Here is a 19,790-nt window from a genome sequence, read left to right on the forward strand (position 1 = left end):
AACAGCCTTAAGAGATTTGGTAACTTCAAGCAATAAAATATTTAATGATACAAGCCTGTATTTATTTATCACTCCATTCTTGACATCCAGTGAAAAGGAATTATGAGAGCACGTACAAACTGTGCTACATGCATGGCAGTTATTTCTTGCTCCCTCATAAGGAAAAACACCTTTGTTATCTTTTTGCTAGATTTCAAGATGGGGACTTGATTTGGGAATTACTAATGTACTCACATTTTCTTAAATACAATCTAAATTTCTAAACAAAAAACCCTATTGTTTTTTAATGAAGCTGAAGTGTAGTGGCAAAATTAGGTCTCATGATTTTTTTGTTTTGATATGTTGTCTCTCTCCTTTCAGGATTGCTGTACCGTCACATCTGTCAACAGCATTCCCTATGGTTTCTTCTGATGTGCCTGAGTTGCCTGAGCCTGTTGTGCCCTCTCAGATTTCCCCCGAATTGCCATCTGTATGCCAGGAGGGACTGTGCCGTAATGGAGGGACTTGTCATCCTCTCTCTCTGCCTAGTGGTGCCACCTCATTTCAGTGTGACTGCCCACTACACTTCACTGGTCGGTTCTGCGAAAAAGGTAGTTGTGGTTCATTCTTTCCCTATTAGTTGTGAAGTGAAAGTCTTTTGTTTCTTTGGAGCTGGAAAAGGGGAAGAGGTAACGATCATCATGTTTCTCTGCTTTTCATCCCAGTTACTGTTGGTAACTCAGAAGTAGATTCATTGAGGTATTTAGAATAATACTTATTTGCAGCATAAGATAGATGATATCAGTCAAGCACACTAGTAAGAGTTGCAGGCTTGAGTTAATGAAAAAAATATTGTATTATCTGCTCAAATTGTTGTGCACAGTGTTAATACATGTTATCATAGAATCATAGAATGGTTTGAGTTGGAAGAGACCTTAAAGATCATCTAGTTCCAACCCCCTGCCATGTGCAGGGACACCTTCCACTAGATCAGGTTGCTCAAAGCCCCATCCAACCTGGCCTTGAACACTTCCAGGGATGGGGCATCCACAACCTCTCTGGGCAGCCTGTTCCAGTGCCTCATCAACCTCACAGTGAAGAACATCTTCCTTACATCTAATCTAAATCTACCCTCTTTCTGTTTAAAGCCATTACCCTTTGTCCTATCACTACATGCCCTTGTAAAAAGTCCCTCTCTGGCTTTCTTGTAGGCCCCCTTTAGGTACTGGAAGGCTGCTATAAGGTATCCCCGAAGCCTTCTCTTCTGCAGGCTGAACAACTCCAACTCTCTCAGCCTGTCTTCATAGGAGAGGTGCTCCAGCCCTCTGATCATCTTCGTGGCCCTCCTCTGGACTCCCTCCAACAGGTCCATGTCCTTTTTATGTGGGGAGCCCCAGAGCTGAATGCAGTACTCCAGGTGAGGTCTCACGAGAGCAGAGTAGAGGGGGAGAATCACCTCCCTCGACCTGCCGGTCACGCTTCATTTTATGCAGCCCAGGATACGGTTGGCTTTCTGGGCTGCAAACGCACATTGCCGGGTCATGTTGAGCTTCTCGTCAACCAACACCCCCAAGTCCTTCTCCTCAGGGCTGCTTTCAATCCACTCATTGTTCAGCCTGTATTTGTGCTTGAGATTGCCCTGACCCACGTACTTGGCCTTGTTGAACTTCATGAGGTTCTCATGGGCCCACCTCTCAAGCCTGTCAAGGTCCCTCTGGATGGCATCCCTTCCCTCCAGCGTGTTGACTGCACCACACAGCTTGGTGTCGTTGGCAAACTTGCTGAGGGTGCACTCAATCCCGCTGTCCATGTCGCCAACATAGATGTTAAACAACACCCGTCCCAATACCGACCCCTGAGGAACGCCACTCATCACTGGTCTCCACTTGGACATCAATCCATTGACAGCAACTCTTTGAGTATGACCATCCAGCCAATTCCTTATCCACCGAGTGGTCCATCCGTCAAATCCATGTCTCTCCAATTGAGAGACAAGGATGTTGTGTGGGACAGTGTCAAATGCTTTACACAAGTCCAGGTAGATGATGTCCATTGCTCTTCCTTTATCCACCAGCACTGTAACCCCATCGTAGAAGGCCACCAAATTTGTCAGGCACAATTTGCCCTTAGTGAAGCCATGCTGGCTGTCACCAATCAGCTTATTTTCCATGTACCTTAGCATAGTTTCCAAGAGGATCCGCTCCATGATCTTGCTGGGCATAGAGGTGAGACTGACTGGCCTGTAGTTCCCCAGGTCTTCCTTTTTTCCCCTTTTAAAAAAGGGGGTTATGTTCCCCCTTTTCCAGTAGCAGTGGGAACTTCCCCAGACTGCCACGACTTCTCAAATATGATGGATAGTGGCTCAGCCACTTCATCCGCCAGTTCCCTTAGGACCCACAGATGCATCTCATCAGGTCCCATGGACTTGTGCACCTTCAGGTTCCTTAGATGGTCTCGAACCCAATCTTCTCCTACAGTGGGTGGTTGTTCATTCTCCCAGTCCCTGCCTTTGCCTTCTGTGACTTGGGCGATGTGGCTGGAGCACTTGCTGCTGAAGACTGAGGCAAAAAAGTCATTGAGTACCTCAGCCTTCTCTATATCCCGGGTAATCAGGTCTCCCGTTTCCTTCCAGAGAGGGCCCACATTTTCCCTAGTCTTCCTTTTATCATCAAGGTACCTACAGAAGCTTTTCTTGTTGCCCTTGACATCCCTGGCCAGATTTATTTCTATCAGGGCTTTAGCTTTCCTAACCTGATCCCTGGCGGCTCGGACAATTTCTCTGTATTCCTCCCAGGCTACCTGTCCTTGCTTCCACCCTCTGTAGGCTTCCTTTTTGTGTTTGAGTTTGTCCAGGAGCTCCTTGTTCATCCATGCAGGCCTCCTGGCTTTTTGCCTGACTTCCTCTTTGTTGGGATGCATCGCTCCTGAGCTTGGAGGAGGAGATCCTTGAATATTAACCAGCTTTCTTGGGCCCCTCTTCCCTCCAAGGCTGTATCCCATGGTACTCTCCCAAGCAGATCCCTGAGGAGGCCAAAGTCTGCTCTCCTGAAGTCCAGGGTAGCGAGCTTGCTGTGTGCCCTCCTCACTGCCCTAAGGATCTTGAACTCCACTATTTCATGGTCACTGCAGCCAAGGCTGCTGTTGAGCTTCACATTCCCCACCAGCCCCTCCTTGTTGGTGAGAACAAGGTCCAGCATAGCATCTCTCCTCACTGACTCCTCTACCACTTGGAGAAGGAAGTTGTCACCAACACATTCCAGGAACCTCCTGGATCGCTTATGCTCTGCTGTGTTGTCCCTCCAACAGATATCAGGGTGGCTGAAGTCCCCCATGAGGACCAGGGCTTGGGAACATGAGGCTGCTCCTATCTGTCTATAGAGGGCCTTACCTGCTCGGTCTTCCTGGTTGGGTGGCCTGTAGCAGACCCCCACTATAATGTCACCTCTCCCTGCCCTCCCTTTAATCCTGACCCATAAGCTCTCAGCTGACTCCTCATCCATCCCCAGGCGCAGCTCCATGCACTCCAGCTGGTCATTGACATAGAGGATGACACCCCCTCCTTGTCTCCCCTGCCTGCCCTTCCTAAAGAGCCTGTATCCTTCCATTCCAACACTCCAGTCATAGGAGACATCCCACCATGTTATGCAATGTAGTATTTCTGGGACAGAAGAAAGTTAACTTATGAAAATAAGGACAAGATTTCCTCAAAAGATTATATGTTTTCCATTTCTACAGATTGCAGGTTTTTTGCCACTGTTCCTGGTCCTTTGTGGAAAAAGGCTTTTTTTACTCTGTAGCTAATTTATACTTCTATTGTGCTACTGTTGCTCATAAAGCACAGATTAGTCAAATGAACATAATTTAATTAGAATTTGAATAAAAAATAAGTCTTTGAACAATTTTGGTTTCTTTGTAAAAAGAATCAAGGCTATAAGACAAACTGATCAATGTTTCTGTTTCGTAATTGTAATTATTTTGCATTACTGCTTTTCAGAAAGTTCTTTTTTATGACAGATTTTATAGCTGGGTTCATAAACTGTTTTAGGTTTTAAGGTACAGTGAGTTATAAATGGCAGTGGATAATTCTCATAGTATTAAAGGGCATTACTGGTGTACAGGAAAAGAACAAAAAAATTGTCTAGATTATGGTTATATAACTGTAACATCCTCCTAATGAACTTTCCATGGTATGAAATACAAGCAACTAGAGTTAAAAATGCCCTTGCCAGACTGCCAGTATATCTGAGCAACAACACCTTGTATTACTGTCTGAAAGTAGGTCATTACACTCACTATATCTGAAAGCAATCAATGCCTGTAAGCTCAAAAAAAAATAATTGTCATATGTTGCTTAGATATCAAAGAATATTTTACCTTTCAGCCTTTCCCAAGCTTATAATAAATTAAATCATATATTTTCAAAATGTCAGTGTTAAAATTGAGTTCTGTGAATATCTTCTATGCATTTGCCATCTGGGCATACTCTTTGCATTTGATTTCAATACATGGCAGCTGTGCAAACTGCACCAGAAAATAGTGGAACCAAAAAAGCGGGTTTCCTTCAAAGATAGAAGATTCAGTTACCATTCAGTGTGTGTTTCGATGAAGTATTTTGAATATTTCAATAAAGTGTTTTATTTATTTACATACATTTTATGTGCCAGAATTCCCTTCTGTGTTCCAAAGACTGAAGTTGGCATCCTTTGTATCAGCATCATCTGCAGCATTTTGGATGGGAGCAGGTTTTGGCTTTTCCTGAGGGTTATGCCAGGAGTAAGCAATGTTAAATTTAAGCAGGAGTTTGATAGACATCCTGTGGCAATAAGCCATATCAGTGTATATGCACCACCACTCTGTTGGGTGACACCTTGTCTGGACTCCACTGGTGCCTTCTGCCAGTGTCTGATTGCTGCCTTCTTCTGACCTACTCTTACCTTCCAGTTGATCTGTCAGTCTCCAGGAGTCTTCTACGGTTTCGTGTTTTTAATGAAAAATGGCATAATCTGTGTTTGAATCATATTATCTGGGCCGCGTACTTACCTCCCTGTGCCACAGTCTTTGGTAGAAGTACCTTCTGGTCCATTGACTGAAACAGCTATTTTTGAGTTGCTCATTCAAAAATATATCTTCCTAAGCCATTTTCTCCTTTGAAGCTTAACCAGTACAGGCCTGCTGAGTTCATACAATGGGATGAGTTGAGTGTCTTCCAACTACATTTCCAAGGGAATTTCACATGTTTAAATTACCTGTGTAAATGAAGAGGTCCCCTTCTCTCTCCTCCTGTGACTTTGTTTCAAAAATCATGTGTGAAAATATGACTGAATTATGACTACCTGAAAAGCAAATTAAAAGCAGGGGACTATTACAATAAGTCACAATTGTAACCAAATCTCTGATGATTAGGACTGAAGCATCCTACTTTAGACACACTGGTAACTATTCCATTCAATAAAATCAGAATACAAGCTTTAAAAAAAACCTGAAACACGTAGCTCCTTTTGAGAATACAACCTCAACTGTATAATCATATCATCTTTTTAATGGTTGAATGTCTAGCTTCCATGAGATCTCTTTTCTTTTTTTCTAAAATTGGAAGAGATGCCATTTGCTTTGCTGAAGCTTGCAGGCATGCTTGATGATGAGATTTTAATAGCGATCCATTTTTCTGCATAGGACATCTTTTAATAGTTCTGGCACTGGAAGAAGAACATTTCTCTTCTCTTTTTTCCCTTTGTGTGGAGAAGACGAATTAAAGAGTTCCTCTTTTCACAGAGCTCTGCTTTTATCCTCTACAACCCCACCATCAATACAGGGAACCGCTTCCTCCTTCATGCTTAGTGCTCCTGGGTCAGCCAGGGCTGTGTGGTATGTGATGGGCTAACCAGCAGCTCACTGGGACAGCAACAACCCAGGGCATGTGCTGTCACATTGCATGTTTATATAGATCAGGATCAGATTTGGTGTATCCTGTATTTACTGGCTAAAAAGTAACTGAAGCATAATGTGGTTTTATTTAATCCTAAAGTTTCAAAGAAATTGATAATTTAGTGTAATGAGACTAGAAATTGCCCAACTGAACTATCATTATAAAACTTTGATATTCAGGGACCAGCTCTTTAAGAAGTCTGGAAAGAACTCGTAATTACAGGAGATGAGGGCATCTGTAACCATATTATAATTATTTACTATAGGCCTTGCAAGGGAGAAAATAAATTATCAGTTATGCAATCCAGAAACTTTGTTCCAGTCAGGGAAATTGTCTCTTGACTCCTTAAAGATAGCTGTGATTTGTTTTAATCATGCTGTAACGTATAGCTGTACATTTCAGTAATATGTACTTATTAACCATCCTAGTGATCTACCTTGTACCTAACCAAATTTCAGCAAGAAAATATATCATGCACTCAACTGGTGTAGTAATACTCAACATGGCATACCACAGGGTCTTACATACAAACCCTGTATAGGCATCTCGGCTTCATTAGAATGTGTGCATTTGCTTATTTCATATCTAGGTTAAGATACATCACTTAGTTTCTTACTAACAACTGTGTATTTCTGACAGCATATATGACCATCTTCTAGAGTTAAAGCAAGTGAGTGTCATTATCTCAGTTACGTGGTTCAACTTGATAACATTTTATTATATGCAATATTGCGTTTTCCTATTCGATTGCTCCTTAACTAATAAACTCCAGCAGCTTGTTCTGCCCTTACGAGAAATATGTTCAAATCATAAGTGTCATTATGGATATATTACGGCCAAGACAGTTTATTTAAATACATAACGTATTTACTCTAAACAATCAGATACCTCTGAAATGTCCTTAAATGACAGTTTTGAAAAGTGGAAATCTATCTCCATTTTTCTAAGGAAATAGAAAATTATGTATATGAACTCGTGTATTTGCTGAAGTCAAATTGAAGGTATCAACACTGGATATATGCCTAAGTATACAAAGTGAGGATTTAGTCTAAAGCATATATGTGTAACCATCTGAGGCCTCAGTTGCCTTTAATACTGCTTTCAGTATTTTCCTTTTTTTTTAACTACAAATTACCAAAGTTATCTGGAAATGAAAAGTTGCTACAAGCGTTATTTTAAAACTCCAACTTTAAATGCAGCGTAGAAAATTTGCTGCCAGTGTAAATTTAATCTTTATTACTAAGCAGTGAGTGCTAGGTCATACAATAGAAAGGGAGGATTGTGTAGATAGGCAATATAGCGAAGGGTAAATAGTGTACTCTGAGCTACCTTTTTTTCTTTTTCCTTTCTGGGTAAATATGCTTTTTGACTTTAATATTAAATGTATCGGTCTTTCCTCCATGAAACAATTCTTTATTAGCTAAGCTGTTGTATCTGCTTCATTGTGAAATCCCTACACGAGTGGAAAAAAAGTAATGCTTCTGCTTTAGCATGAAGGCAGATGGTTGTCTATTACCGTAAAGTTCATAGCGTTAGGTTTGGAATATCACTGTCTTACATGTGCAAAGAAAGTATGTCCCTGACTGTTAATTATAAGATTAACATTTCTAAAGTCTCCAAAATTTTTAGTATTCTGTAAAAGTTTTATAAATTGTTCAATAAAAAGAATATTTAAATGTCGTGTGTTAAAAACAGGAAATCTGTTTAATATGTTGCCTGTGTATATTCTGTACGTTACTTAAAGGTCAACTCCTTTGACAAAGCTGCAAAACCACAAGTAGAATGGAAGACTGTTACAGGCATTTATCTTGCAACAGTCCCACCTGGAGATTTTGCTACATTTGTTCCCTGGGATACACTTGTTGAATTCCTGATTTGTTGAACAATACTTGATAATATCACCCTGAACATTAGAGATTTCTTTTACTAGCAGCTTTTCTAGGCATTGTTCCTAACTTAACATTGTTCCTAACATAACATTTCTAACTCGTGTCATTGACTAGTATCATTCATCTCTGACAAATTTTGTTTGTCTTTATGTATTTGGTTTTGAAAAGAAATGTAATTAGTCTAACTTCTGTGATTTCAGCCATATTTAGAAGCATACAATCCCATGTTTCCAGTAGGTCAAAGATCTATTTATCTCTTTAATAATGTTTATACTGTGTATGTAAGATTTCAAAGAAGTCTGTGACAATTTCCATCAAAAAGAAGGATGAGGAAGTGGGAATCATATAAAGAGGTGTGGGTGAGGAAGGGCAACCGTGCATTCATCTCCACATTCAAGTCTCACTTTGAGGTACCCAGAAAGAAAAACAGGATATTGTTGCGCCATATCCTCCGTTTTTCTAGAATTCAAGTGTTCTTTCACCCATTTTGTCCTCCCTCAAAATGATTCATAACTTTGTAGGACTCTGAGAGCAGAAAAAAATAATGCGTGTAGAGATATGTATAAACTTCAGTAAGTAATTTGATGTCATAAACCAGAGCCAATGTCTAAACTCATGAGATACCTGCTGATTTCCCACAAAATGCATTTATTTGTGTAAGTAAAACTTTCACATGAACTAGCTTTTGGGCTAGATTTGAAAAAAGAACTAAGTTTTCCCTTCAGCTTTAGAATGTTTTATTAGAGACTGACTTTAAAAATTAAGAACACAGTAGGCTAGTTAAGAACAAACAAAGATTTAGCCAGAAGTTAAATGACTTTATATATTGGCCTTGATACACTAGTTGCCATTATAGCAATTTTAAAGTTGTGTTCAGAAAATAGCTAGCTATTCCCATAGAGTTTATTTGATACAATAAAATTCAATGGAAGTGCTATTTTGGTGAGCAACGCAAAAAGGGATTATCTAAATTAACTTTAATGTTCTTCTCTGCACTTTCAGTCATGGATATAATCTTGCACTTTGATATGAGACTAAGCAAACCTTGTGAAGGGTAACTTGTTAACATTTCATAATATCTTGCTGCCCTGTGTCTGGAAGTAGTCACATGGTGATACAGTGAGAGAGGAAACAATAAAAAGTTTTTTGTCACCTCCATGATTTTGATTTTTTAGTAAGAGATTTTATCAGAATTTAAAGTACAATTGAAAAGCAGTACTTTATATATAAACTAGAGGTTTGTATCTATTTATTGTATCTTCTCTTTAAATGTCATGGGTTAAAATCTGATCTTAGCTACACAAGTTATCACTTCCAGTGGTGTAGGTGGAAGATGCAGGTATAGCTGAAGACAGTGATGAACTCATTCTGGTAAGTTTAATGCGTTGATCAAGGACTCAAAGAGTTCTCCTGGCCAGATCAACTCCCAGATGCTGTACAAAGCTTTTTGCAATTTTTTTCTCCTTGCTCAGCTCTTGGTCTCTTTTTAATTTTGCTTTCCTCAAGATAAGACCAACTCTTTTGTCACCAGGTTTATAGAATTATCCTATGTCATTTACACTGCCAATATTTAAGCATTTTGCTCCTCAGGTACCCCTTTCTGGTTTTGAGAAAAAATCTTCTGAACTCAACTTCCTAAGTTGCATGGTTTTGAGGGATTTGTGTCAATAAAATAAAATTATTGTAACTGCAGATTTTTTAATTGATCAAAATAATATTTTAATTTCTGATCATCAGTTTAACTTTTAAATAAGTATTTTATGTAATTTAGAAAATATAACAGCATGTATCTTACAATATGATGTCATGCAAAAGCTTTTAGAAACGAGCCTATTCATGGATGAATATGGAGATCATCACTGAAGCCAGAGATTAGTGTCTCCTGTATGTAACCACTGATATAGAATCATAGAATCGATTAGGTTGGAAAAGACCTTTAAGATTATTGAGTCCGACCGTTAACCTAACACTGCCAAGTCCACCACTAAACCACGTCCCTAAGCACCACATCTACCACATCATATGTAAACTAACCATCACGTTTCGTCGGTGAGGCTCAGCCTGCAGCTTCTTGGCACATTGCATGTTGCATTTGTGTTACATGGAAGCATTTTTCAAAGCAAATGACTCTGGTTCCTGAAAAGAGATAGCCTGTGCTTCTTGAGGGCAAACTACCAGTTTGATCCAGCATTGATTTTTCAAACTAGTGCACTGACAAATTGTTGTCTACATTTGTGGTCCTACGTAATAGCTCGGAGTTTCTGACTGAAATACATGGTTAATAATTGCAGTACAGTCTTGTTTTATGGGGCTTTCAAATATTTCTGCCTACCTCTTCTTGGAAATAGCCCTGTTCCTAGAACCTTGTGTAACTGGCGTAGTGGTCAGTCCTGGTGCTTGCCCATTATAAAAGAAACTTTGATATATAAGATAGATATAAGAACTTCTCTTTTTTACTATTATTAGAAACTCTCATCAATTTCATGTTGCAGTTCTGTGTAGAAGCACATCATGATATCACCAATGTGAAACGATTTCTTTCATTATTAACAGAAGATAGAAGGAATTAGCATGCTCCAGATTTAGTACTGGGACATGCAAAAGGGGCTTCCTTGGTGTTCCCCAGAAGACAGAGAGAGAAAGCAGTTGTCTTTGTAGGACTGTAGTTTCAGTGGACTGTGAAAAGTTCTATTTGCCATAATTTTTTTAAAAATGCACGTTTTGGGTAGTTTTGTTAAGTACTGCAGCCATGAGAAGGGAAGTGAGGAAAAGAAGCAAAACAGGCAGTGGATATCAGTAATACTGTCTCAGGTAGCATATGCGAACCCATATCATGTGATTGGGACTCTTTTCATCCCTATGAAAAGTAACAAGTAAGATACCATCACTTGATTTCAAATAATGTGTCCATGAGGGTTACTGATGATACCAGGTACACCCACATATGTATTTATATGCAGAGATGTTGTCCTGGTTTCGGCTAGGACAGAGTTAATTTTCTTCCTAGTAGCTGGTATAGTGCTGTGTTTTGGATTTAGTAGGAGAATAATGTTGATAACACACTGATGGTTTTAGTTGTTGCTAAGTAGTGGTTATACTAAGTCAAGGATTTTTCAGCTTCTCGTGCCCAGCCAGCAAGAAGGCTGGAGGGGCACAAGAAGCTGGGAGGGGACACCGCCAGGACAGCTGACCCAAACTGGCCAAAGAGCTATTCCATACCATATGACATCATGCCCAGGATATAAACTGGGGGAGCTGGCTGGGAGGGGGGATCGCGGCACGGGAACTAACTGGGCATCGGTCAACGAGTGGTGAGCAATTGCATTGTGCACCACTTGCTTTGTATAGTTTAGTTCTTTTAGTATTGCTATTGTCATATTATTATTATTATCATTATCATTGTTTTTCATTCCTTTCTGTCCTATTAAACTGTCTTTATCTCAACTCACGAGGTTTTTTTCCTGATTCTCTCCCCCATCCCAGGGGTGGGGGGACAGTGAGCGAGTGGCTGCGTGGTGCTTAGCTGCCGGCTGGGGTTAAACCACAACAGATGTACGCACAACTTCAGTCAAAGGAGCTGTTTTACATGGTAGTAAAAAGGAATAAATATTTGATTTGCTTATGTGAGACTGCAGGTTTTGTGAGCAGAAGCATTTGAAAGCTCTTTCATTACTTTTCAAAGAAGCAGACAAAAATATTAATGTTGTGGAACTTCATTATCACATTTGGAAGGATTAAATACCTATGCATGTCCTCTTAACTGCTTCTCAACCTTAGAAGTCTCCAAAATGATGACGTAGATTTGAGAAACCTGGATGAACAGAAATAGTTTATGCAATTTCTGCTTTAAGTATTGCCACTGATAACAAGTGTGTTTTAAATGAAGAAATGGTACGTTCTGTTAGTGTGAGCAGAATCTACAAGCCATACTAAAAAGGATTTCTGATAAAAAGCAAAATTCTGAAGGTTATGCTAATAATAATATTTTATGTTTGGGGAGTTGTTTTTATGCCTACAACAAAATGAAATTTGTAGATAGACTGTAATTTTAAAAAAATACAGTTTAGACATCTTTCCATTGATTTAGATTTTAGTAACTTTTTAGCTTAGTAGTCAAATTTGTAACTTCTTTGTAAGCAAGCAAGTGAAAAAACCAGCCACCTTTTAAACATACTTGGTTTAGTAATAATTAACTTTTTTCAAAATACTAATAAATTTCCCCATCCATGTTGGTCTTTTTAGACCATGTCTAACAAATTTTAGATTCACTTAAACCAAATGCTGATCCATAGCTGGGAAATGACTCATATATTTCATCCCTCAAGGGATCCATTTGAAGCTAGAGCCAAATAAATGTGATCTCACTCAGTGTTTGGAGACACGGTTTCATATTTTTTCTAGTATTTTTTGTTTTATTATAATTCTGTGTTAAGTAAGTCAGCAAGACTAGTCTTAGAGTTCCTAACTAGAGAAGAAGTTTCTGTCTTTGAACATTTGTCACTTAATTTATATACGTTTAGAAGAGCCATTCTTTATTCTCGATTAAGTGTTCATTAATTACAGTTAGCAGTGAACTTTAACTGACAGCTAACCAGAATAAAAAATTTAAAAGGATATTGTTTAATCCCTTGCATTGAAAGATACCAAGGAAGAAAGCTGGAAAGATGTTGGGAGTTGGAGGGGATAACGGTACTGATATTTTCTACCTCTTTTTCTCCCAGTTTGTATATTGGCCATCTCTGGTGCTGTGAAACAACTGTACCTATAACTGCAGGGAAGAACATTTTGATAATGTAGAAGAGATGGTCCTTTTAAGGCAGGAATAAGAGAGAACATTTTTGCTTTCCTCACCCCTGCCTACTGGAACGCTTATTTCTTCTAATTTTTTAAAGATCAACAATGCAGACACTATTTCAGCTGTCACAACATACAGCTAATACAACAGCCAGGAGCCAGTCATAGAGATCCAGGTATCATAAATAAATAAACAATCAGGGAATATCTGTACTGCAAGTAATAAATTGTTTTATTCCCCAGATCCTTCTTGTGCAGGAAACCAGACTCAGTTATGTTTAGAAAGACGTTTTATTCCAAACTCATTCTATCCCATTGAAGTCCAGAGAAATATTTCCTTTAAAAGCTGGTCTCCTTTTCTTTCATGGAATTTCAGTTCTGTAGACATTGTTACTGGCGTTATTTAAGCTCTGTATCCTCCCCACACCTCATTTCTCTTCTTTTTTTCATCTGAAACAAATTGACCAACAGAAGAAAGGTAGCCAGGTAGGATGGATTTTCCCTTCCTGAAGCTCTGACAAAGTTTTTTTCTCTATTGTTACCTTTTATTGTCTTCCTACCACCTTTGCACTTTTGACAAATGCAAGTTACACCATCATGCACAGAATTTGTATGGGTTTGAACAAGTGTAGAGTGAGAGGGGAACAAATCCAGTTGCACATTATCTGCACAGTCATCTGGATTTAGCATATCGTCCCTCCTTTTTTTCCTTCTTAGTTCACAAAATTATGAAGAAGTTTTTGAAAGTGTCTAAAATATCTCCAATCTGATGCCATCTTGTTTTATCAGTTACTACATATCAGGGTTTTATTTGCTGTGGGTTAATTTGCTGAAGTGTTTTTTAAATTGAAGGAAAACAGGATTTTGAGGGAAGAGCAGCGGGGTTCACAAAGAAGTGGTGAAGTAATTTTCGACTAATCCATCTGCCCTCCTGAACACTTCTGTAGAATTTTACCACCTCAAAAGCAAGTGTCAATGTAACTGAGCTTTAATACAATTTAATAGTACATTTTCATCTAATTTAAAAATTATGTCCCAGATCTAGTAGAGTGTGTAAGCTTTACATGTATTTAACTGCAAGAGTGTAAGAAATCTCTGTGATTCATGTACTGAATGTTAAGGATGCAGATATTCTGCTACATCAGAACCTGAATTAGGATCCATCCCACTCCTAGTTTGGTCATATATGTAGCTTATCAGTTTAAAACAACCTACATCTCAAACCTGTCTAGAGGACTTCTTGAAATTGTAAAGGAATGTGGCAGTTTTCTATGATTATTAAGACAACACTAAAAACTTGATTTAATGACAGCTTATGATATACCTTAGTTACACCTAGAGGGAAGAAGACAAGAAAGAAAGAGCTTGTTGAGATAGAGAAAGAGCTTTTTAAAGCGCCAACGACTCTAACAACTGATATTCTAGTCTCTGTAAAACTCTTTACCGTTCCAACTGCCACTTACCCCCAAACCATGATCTTCAGGACAGCTATAGGGTCTATTGCTATAGGGTATACTATAGAGTTACAGGGCTTTATTACTGAACAGAGAGTTGACATATATTTCACAAGGTTGTTTGAGGAAAGAACATTATGGTGCCTGTTGGGCATTAGTTGCTTTGAAAGATTCCTGGGAAACAGTTAATAGTGAGAGAAACATTTTAAATAGTTGTCAATTTGCTAGTACATTTTCCATTTTATGGTTGGACTCAATAAGCTTAAAGGTCTTTTCCAACCTAAATGATTCTATGATTCTATTCTATGATTCTATGATTTTGTATTCACATCCATTCACATCCAGTCATGGACTATTTAAAATAATGAAGTATTGTTTTTAAGTATTGTTTAAAGATTTTTTATTTTTTCATTTGGATGTTATTAAAAATGAGATGGCTGTAGGATTTTGTTATAAAGGTTTGCATAGATCAGCACTTTTTCAGAAGTTATCCTTTTATTTCTGGGAAAAACCGTTGATAAAAGCAGTAGAGACCTCTTGGTCTCCTCATTGTCGTGGTTTAACCCCAGCCAGCAACTAAGTACCACGCAGCTGCTTCCCCCTCCCCCCTCCCCCCTCCCCCCTCCCAGTGGGGTGGGGAGGAGGAAAAGAAAAAAAAAAAAGAAAAACTTGTGGGTTGAGATAAGAACAGTTTAATAACTAAAGTAAAATAAAATACACTACTAACTAATAATAATAATAATAATAATAATAATAATGAAAATGAAAAGGAATACAACAAAAAAAAAGAAATAACACCCAAGAAAAGACGAGTGATGCACAATGCAATTGCTCACCACCCCCTGACCAATGCCCCAGCAGCAATCCGCCCCTCCCGGCCAACTCCCCCCAGTTTATGCACTGGGCATGAAGTTCTATGGTATGGAATACCCCTTTGGCCAGTTCGGGTCAGCTGCCCCGGCTCTGCTCCCTCCCAGCTTCTTGCACACCTGCTTGCTGGCAGAGCATGGGAAACTGAAAAGTCCTTGGCTTAAGATAAGCGCTACTTAGCAACAACTAAAACATCGGAGTGTTATCAACATCATTCTCACACTAAATCCAAAACCCAGCACTGTACCAGCTACTAAGAAGAGAGTTAACTCTGTCCCAGCCGAAACCAGGACGCTCATGTAGATCAGACCTGTGAAATTTTGGCATTTCTAGCATTAGGCGTCTGAATCACTATTTCTTCGATGTGGGTGAAAGTTTTCTTGTAATGGTAATCTTTAGGAGAATTTAAACAGTTTGATAACAAACACTATTTTGGACAAGAACAGATAACAGAAAATGAAATAATGGCGAGTTTAGAATTTGTGGGGAACAAGCTTTCTTCCCTTCATTTTCCGCTTGAAAATGTTGGTATAAAAATTGATTGTTTCTAAAGCTTGTAACCTATTCAGCTGCTAATCTGCCAGCTCCTTCGAGTAATTTTTCATTCAAAGATAACCATTGTTGCATAGGTGACAAATACTTGCTTTTTTTCTTCCTTTACTTCTCCATTTATGGCACTTTCTGGAAACATCTTCTTTCAGCAACAGCTGAATTGCTGCCATTTGTTCTGTTGGTGCTAATTTGCTGATAATCAAGTCATCTGCGGAAATGTTATGTGTCTCCCCAGGCAGTATGGCAATGCTTATTTTCTGAGCTTGACTCATTTACGTTCTTCCACAGGAAATACCATGTAATAAAGCTGGTGAAGTATTAAATAATGTCTTTGAGCTTTATTATGTAGCCTGTAAGAAAGAGACATAGAAGACTGGATTTCCTTTATAGCACAGAATAAATAGTAGTTAGTTAGGCCTTTTACCAATGGAATCACCTGTGTTACCGAGATAGGAAGACGGTACATTGTGCTACCTTGAAATTTTGATTTCAAGAATGCTGCGATTAAAAACAGAAGGGTTGTTTCATTCCTGGATACAAAGGTGTGCAGCTGCTGGTCCGCTTCCAGACCACTCTCAGGAGCTTCAGCTAGCTGAGAGTGTGAAGCAAACATCAGGATTCTCTAGGGACCTCACTAAAGCATCCTGCTCGGGGACATGCTGAATGGCAGACTCTTTTGTGTCACCTCCCAAAGCGAGTGTTCATTTTGGGAGGACACTGGCTACTTACATGATGTGGTTACAGAGGAAATGGCTTTGCTGGGTGGACAGCCACTGTCTGGAGAGTTTCCTGGCCTAAGCATAAAACTCTGACTTAAGCATGAAATTATTTCTAATTAATTATTTCTTAATTATTTCTAATTAAGAGTGCCTGACACGTTCCTTTTCATGCATCTTCATGGAGCACTGGTGTTTGTGTTTACATAAAATCTCAAACTATTGTTGTTTAAAGGGGAGGAATATTTACGATATAAATGTTAAGAAGTCACTGTTTTGAGGCTCCTCAAAGCAGCAAACCTCCCTTCGACGAAAAGAAGTCAGCTTCTCTTATATAATATAAAAAGCCAGTTTTTCTTCCCACCATTGTAGCTTCTTTACATTTTTGTAATAACAGTTTGTGGTCATAAAATGTGCATTTAATTATATAGCAAAAACATTTTAGCTACTCAGGAAATTCAGGATTCGAAAGGTGAATTTCCTAGTAGCACAGTATACTTATATACTTACATTCTACATGCATGTAGATCAGTTCTATGCAGAATATGTGGGAGGTTTGAAAGCTTGGGAGCATGTAGAGTCCCCTGTGTTTCAGTGGAATTAGTGAAAACACTGAATAACATCATCAAACAAAGCACAGAGTTGGGGCATTGCCCAAACAGAAATTCAAATTACTGTCAGATTCCTACTTTCTGTTAGATTCATATTTAAGACAGGAAACTGCATAAATGAAAACAATTTTCCTACGTGAATTGTATTGCCCTGTATCACGAGTTTTCTTTAATGAATTCTTTAGCCCTATAAAAGACAAAATAAAACCACTGTTTTATAAATAAATAATAAAACCCTCTTGCATATTGAATACAATGGAAAATATGCAAATATGGGAAATAAAACCAAGAAAATAAAGGCAAGCATCCTATTAGCCTCTACCAATCATAATGGTAAACTATAGATTCATCTGACTTCCAAAAATATTTTCCAACACATGACATTATTCTTAATACTATCTTATGGAAATAATCATAGCTGTAGTGACTGTTTCTTTTTGTTCATATGAACTGGTGAACTTCAGCAAAATAAAGAGCATAAATCAACCAAAAATTTATATGAGTAAAATATCTACGATGTGGTAAAATACAGCATTTAAAGTTCCTTGTAGAGTTTAACAGCAGAAGCCTAGTCCTTGTTGGACAACTGCCTCTTCACATACATTTTCTCATATAGCAGGGAGTATGTTACTGGTTTGGGTTTTTTGCAGCACAGTTGCAAAACAGAAAAGGTTTATCACTGCAGGTTTGTCTGAGGTTTAAATTATGGACTTGTTATTTTAATAGCAAAAGAACCCCATAAGATGGGAGTATTCCTACTAAATACGTGTGTACTTCATTAAATGTCTTGTTAAGAGCATAGTAGAATCAGTATGTAACCCTCTTTGTTCCTGGAGATTCTTATATAGGAGTTTTATAGGAACTCCTTTTAAGTTAATTTTGCTCTTGATAGAAAAGCATTTTAAATCACTCATAAAAATATTAATGCATAGAAAAGGTGCAGGAAATCAAGGATTTCTATGCATTAAAAAAATCAAGGATGAAGGGATATTTCATTCATTGCTCTTTGAAATCCAGCAGAGTGCATAAATCTCTTCCTTTAAAGATGAATCCAGACAGAGTCAAGACAGAAAATGATAAGATGAAATTCAGTTCTCGATGATCAGAATGAGTCTCCCATTTTTTGACATTTCTGGAGACCAACCTGGGTACAGTTGAGAACAAAGGGAAGAATGTCAGCCCAGATTTAAAGCCTGAACATTTCCATGAATAATCGAGATGCTGATGCTTGAGGGTCTGAAATTTATCCAGAGATGCTGGGGAAGCAAAAGATTTAAAAGGAACAGGAACAATAAATTTTGCCAAAACAGAACATTGTGATCGAAAATACTGGCTCAAAATATGTTTGATGCAAGGGTCACCCTTGCTTTTTTTTGTTTTGTTTGTAAAACAACAAAGAGTTAGTTTCACGGGGATTTAAGTACATTAACAAGGTGATTAAGCCTTTGTTCTCTGTTAGATATGTGTGGTGGGTTGACCCTGGCTAGATGCCAGGTGCCCACCAAAGCTGCTCTATCACCCCCCTCCTCAGCTGGACAGGGGAGACAAAATATAACGAAAGGCTTGTGGGTCAAGAGAAGGACAGGGAGAGATCACTCAGCAGTTACTGTCACGGGCAAAACAGACTTGACTTGGAGTAAAAAAAAAAATTAATTTAATTTATTACCAGTCAAATCAGAGAAGGATAATGAGAAATAAAACCAAATCTTAAAAACACCTTCCCCCCACCCCTCCCTTCTTCCCAGGTTTAACTTTGCTCCCGATTTTCTCTACCTCCTCCCCCCTCAGTGGTGCAGGGGGATGGGGAATGGGGGTTGTGGTCAGTTCATCACACGTTGTTTCTGCCGCTCCTTCCTCCTCAGGGGGAGGACTCCTCACACTCTTCCCCTGCTCCAGCGTGGGGTCCCTCCCACAGGAGACAGTCCTTCACGAACTTCTCCAACATGAGTCCTTCCCACGGGCTACAGTTCTTCACAAACTGCTCCAGCATGGGTCCCATCCACGGGGTGCAGTCCTTCAGGAACAGACTGCTCCAGCATGGGTCCCCCGTGGGGTCACAAGTCCTGCCAGCAAACCTGCTCCAGCGCGGGCTTCCCACGGGGTCACAGCCTCCCTCAGGCATCCACCTGCTCTGGCGTGGGGTCCTCCACAGGCTGCAGGTGGATATCTGCTCCTCCGTTCACATCCATGGTCTGTAGGGGGACAGCCTGCCTCACCATGGTCTTCCCCACGGGCTGCAGGGGAATCTCTGCTCCGGCGCCTGGAGCACCTCCTCCCCCTCCTTCTTCCCTGACCTTGGTGTCTGCAGAGGTGTTCCTCTCACATATTCTCACTCCTCTCTCTGGCTGCAATTGCTGTTGCGCAGGTTTTATTTCCCCTTCTATAATATGTTATCACAGAGGTGCTGCCACCGTCGCTGATGGGCTCGGCCTTGGCCAGCGGCGGGTCCGTCTTGGAGCTGGCTGGCATTGGCTCTATCGGACATGGGGGAAGCTTCTAGCAGCTTCTCACAGAAGCAACCCCTGTAGCCCCCCCCCCAAAATCTTGCCACGCAAACCCAATACAATATGCTAAAAAGTTGTTGATATTTAAGGAAAGGAGGGGGGAACAGGATAAAGAAACTACTACTGTGTCACTTAACAGCAGGCAGGACGGATTTCTGAGGTTGTGTGATAGGGCAGCTCAACACTGAAAATATTCTTGAAATACTGATCTAGAAAAGCAAAATGAAATGAGGAGTTATAAAGCAAAGTATTCATTGGCATTATACTTAATCCAGCTGAAGGTATCTTACAAGAATAAAGAAAAAAATCTTGGACACAGAGAATGCTAATAAAACCTCAGAACTATCTGAGGAAGGAAACTAACGTTTTATAATTGACATTTGCACAAACTCTTTCAGCTTGTGGTGTTATCATCTTATCTCATTGCAGAGGTAGTCTACTACTTTGTTGCTGTTAAAATGAGGTTTCAGCAGGGACCTTACCAACCCCTGCATT

General features: G+C 39.4%; 1 protein-coding gene across 1 annotated transcript in view; it reads left to right on the plus strand.

Moving 5' to 3' along the window:
• EYS (eyes shut homolog) overlaps positions 1-19,790 on the plus strand; it is a 950,400-nt gene that overhangs the window by 701,158 nt on the left and 229,452 nt on the right. The window contains exon 36 of the mRNA XM_050893740.1: positions 361-590. Coding sequence (XP_050749697.1) covers positions 361-590 — 230 coding nt within the window. The remainder of the gene's footprint in view (positions 1-360; positions 591-19,790) is intronic.

This window comes from Gymnogyps californianus, chromosome 3, assembly GCF_018139145.2.
Source record: "Gymnogyps californianus isolate 813 chromosome 3, ASM1813914v2, whole genome shotgun sequence".
NCBI lineage: Eukaryota > Metazoa > Chordata > Aves > Accipitriformes > Cathartidae > Gymnogyps > Gymnogyps californianus.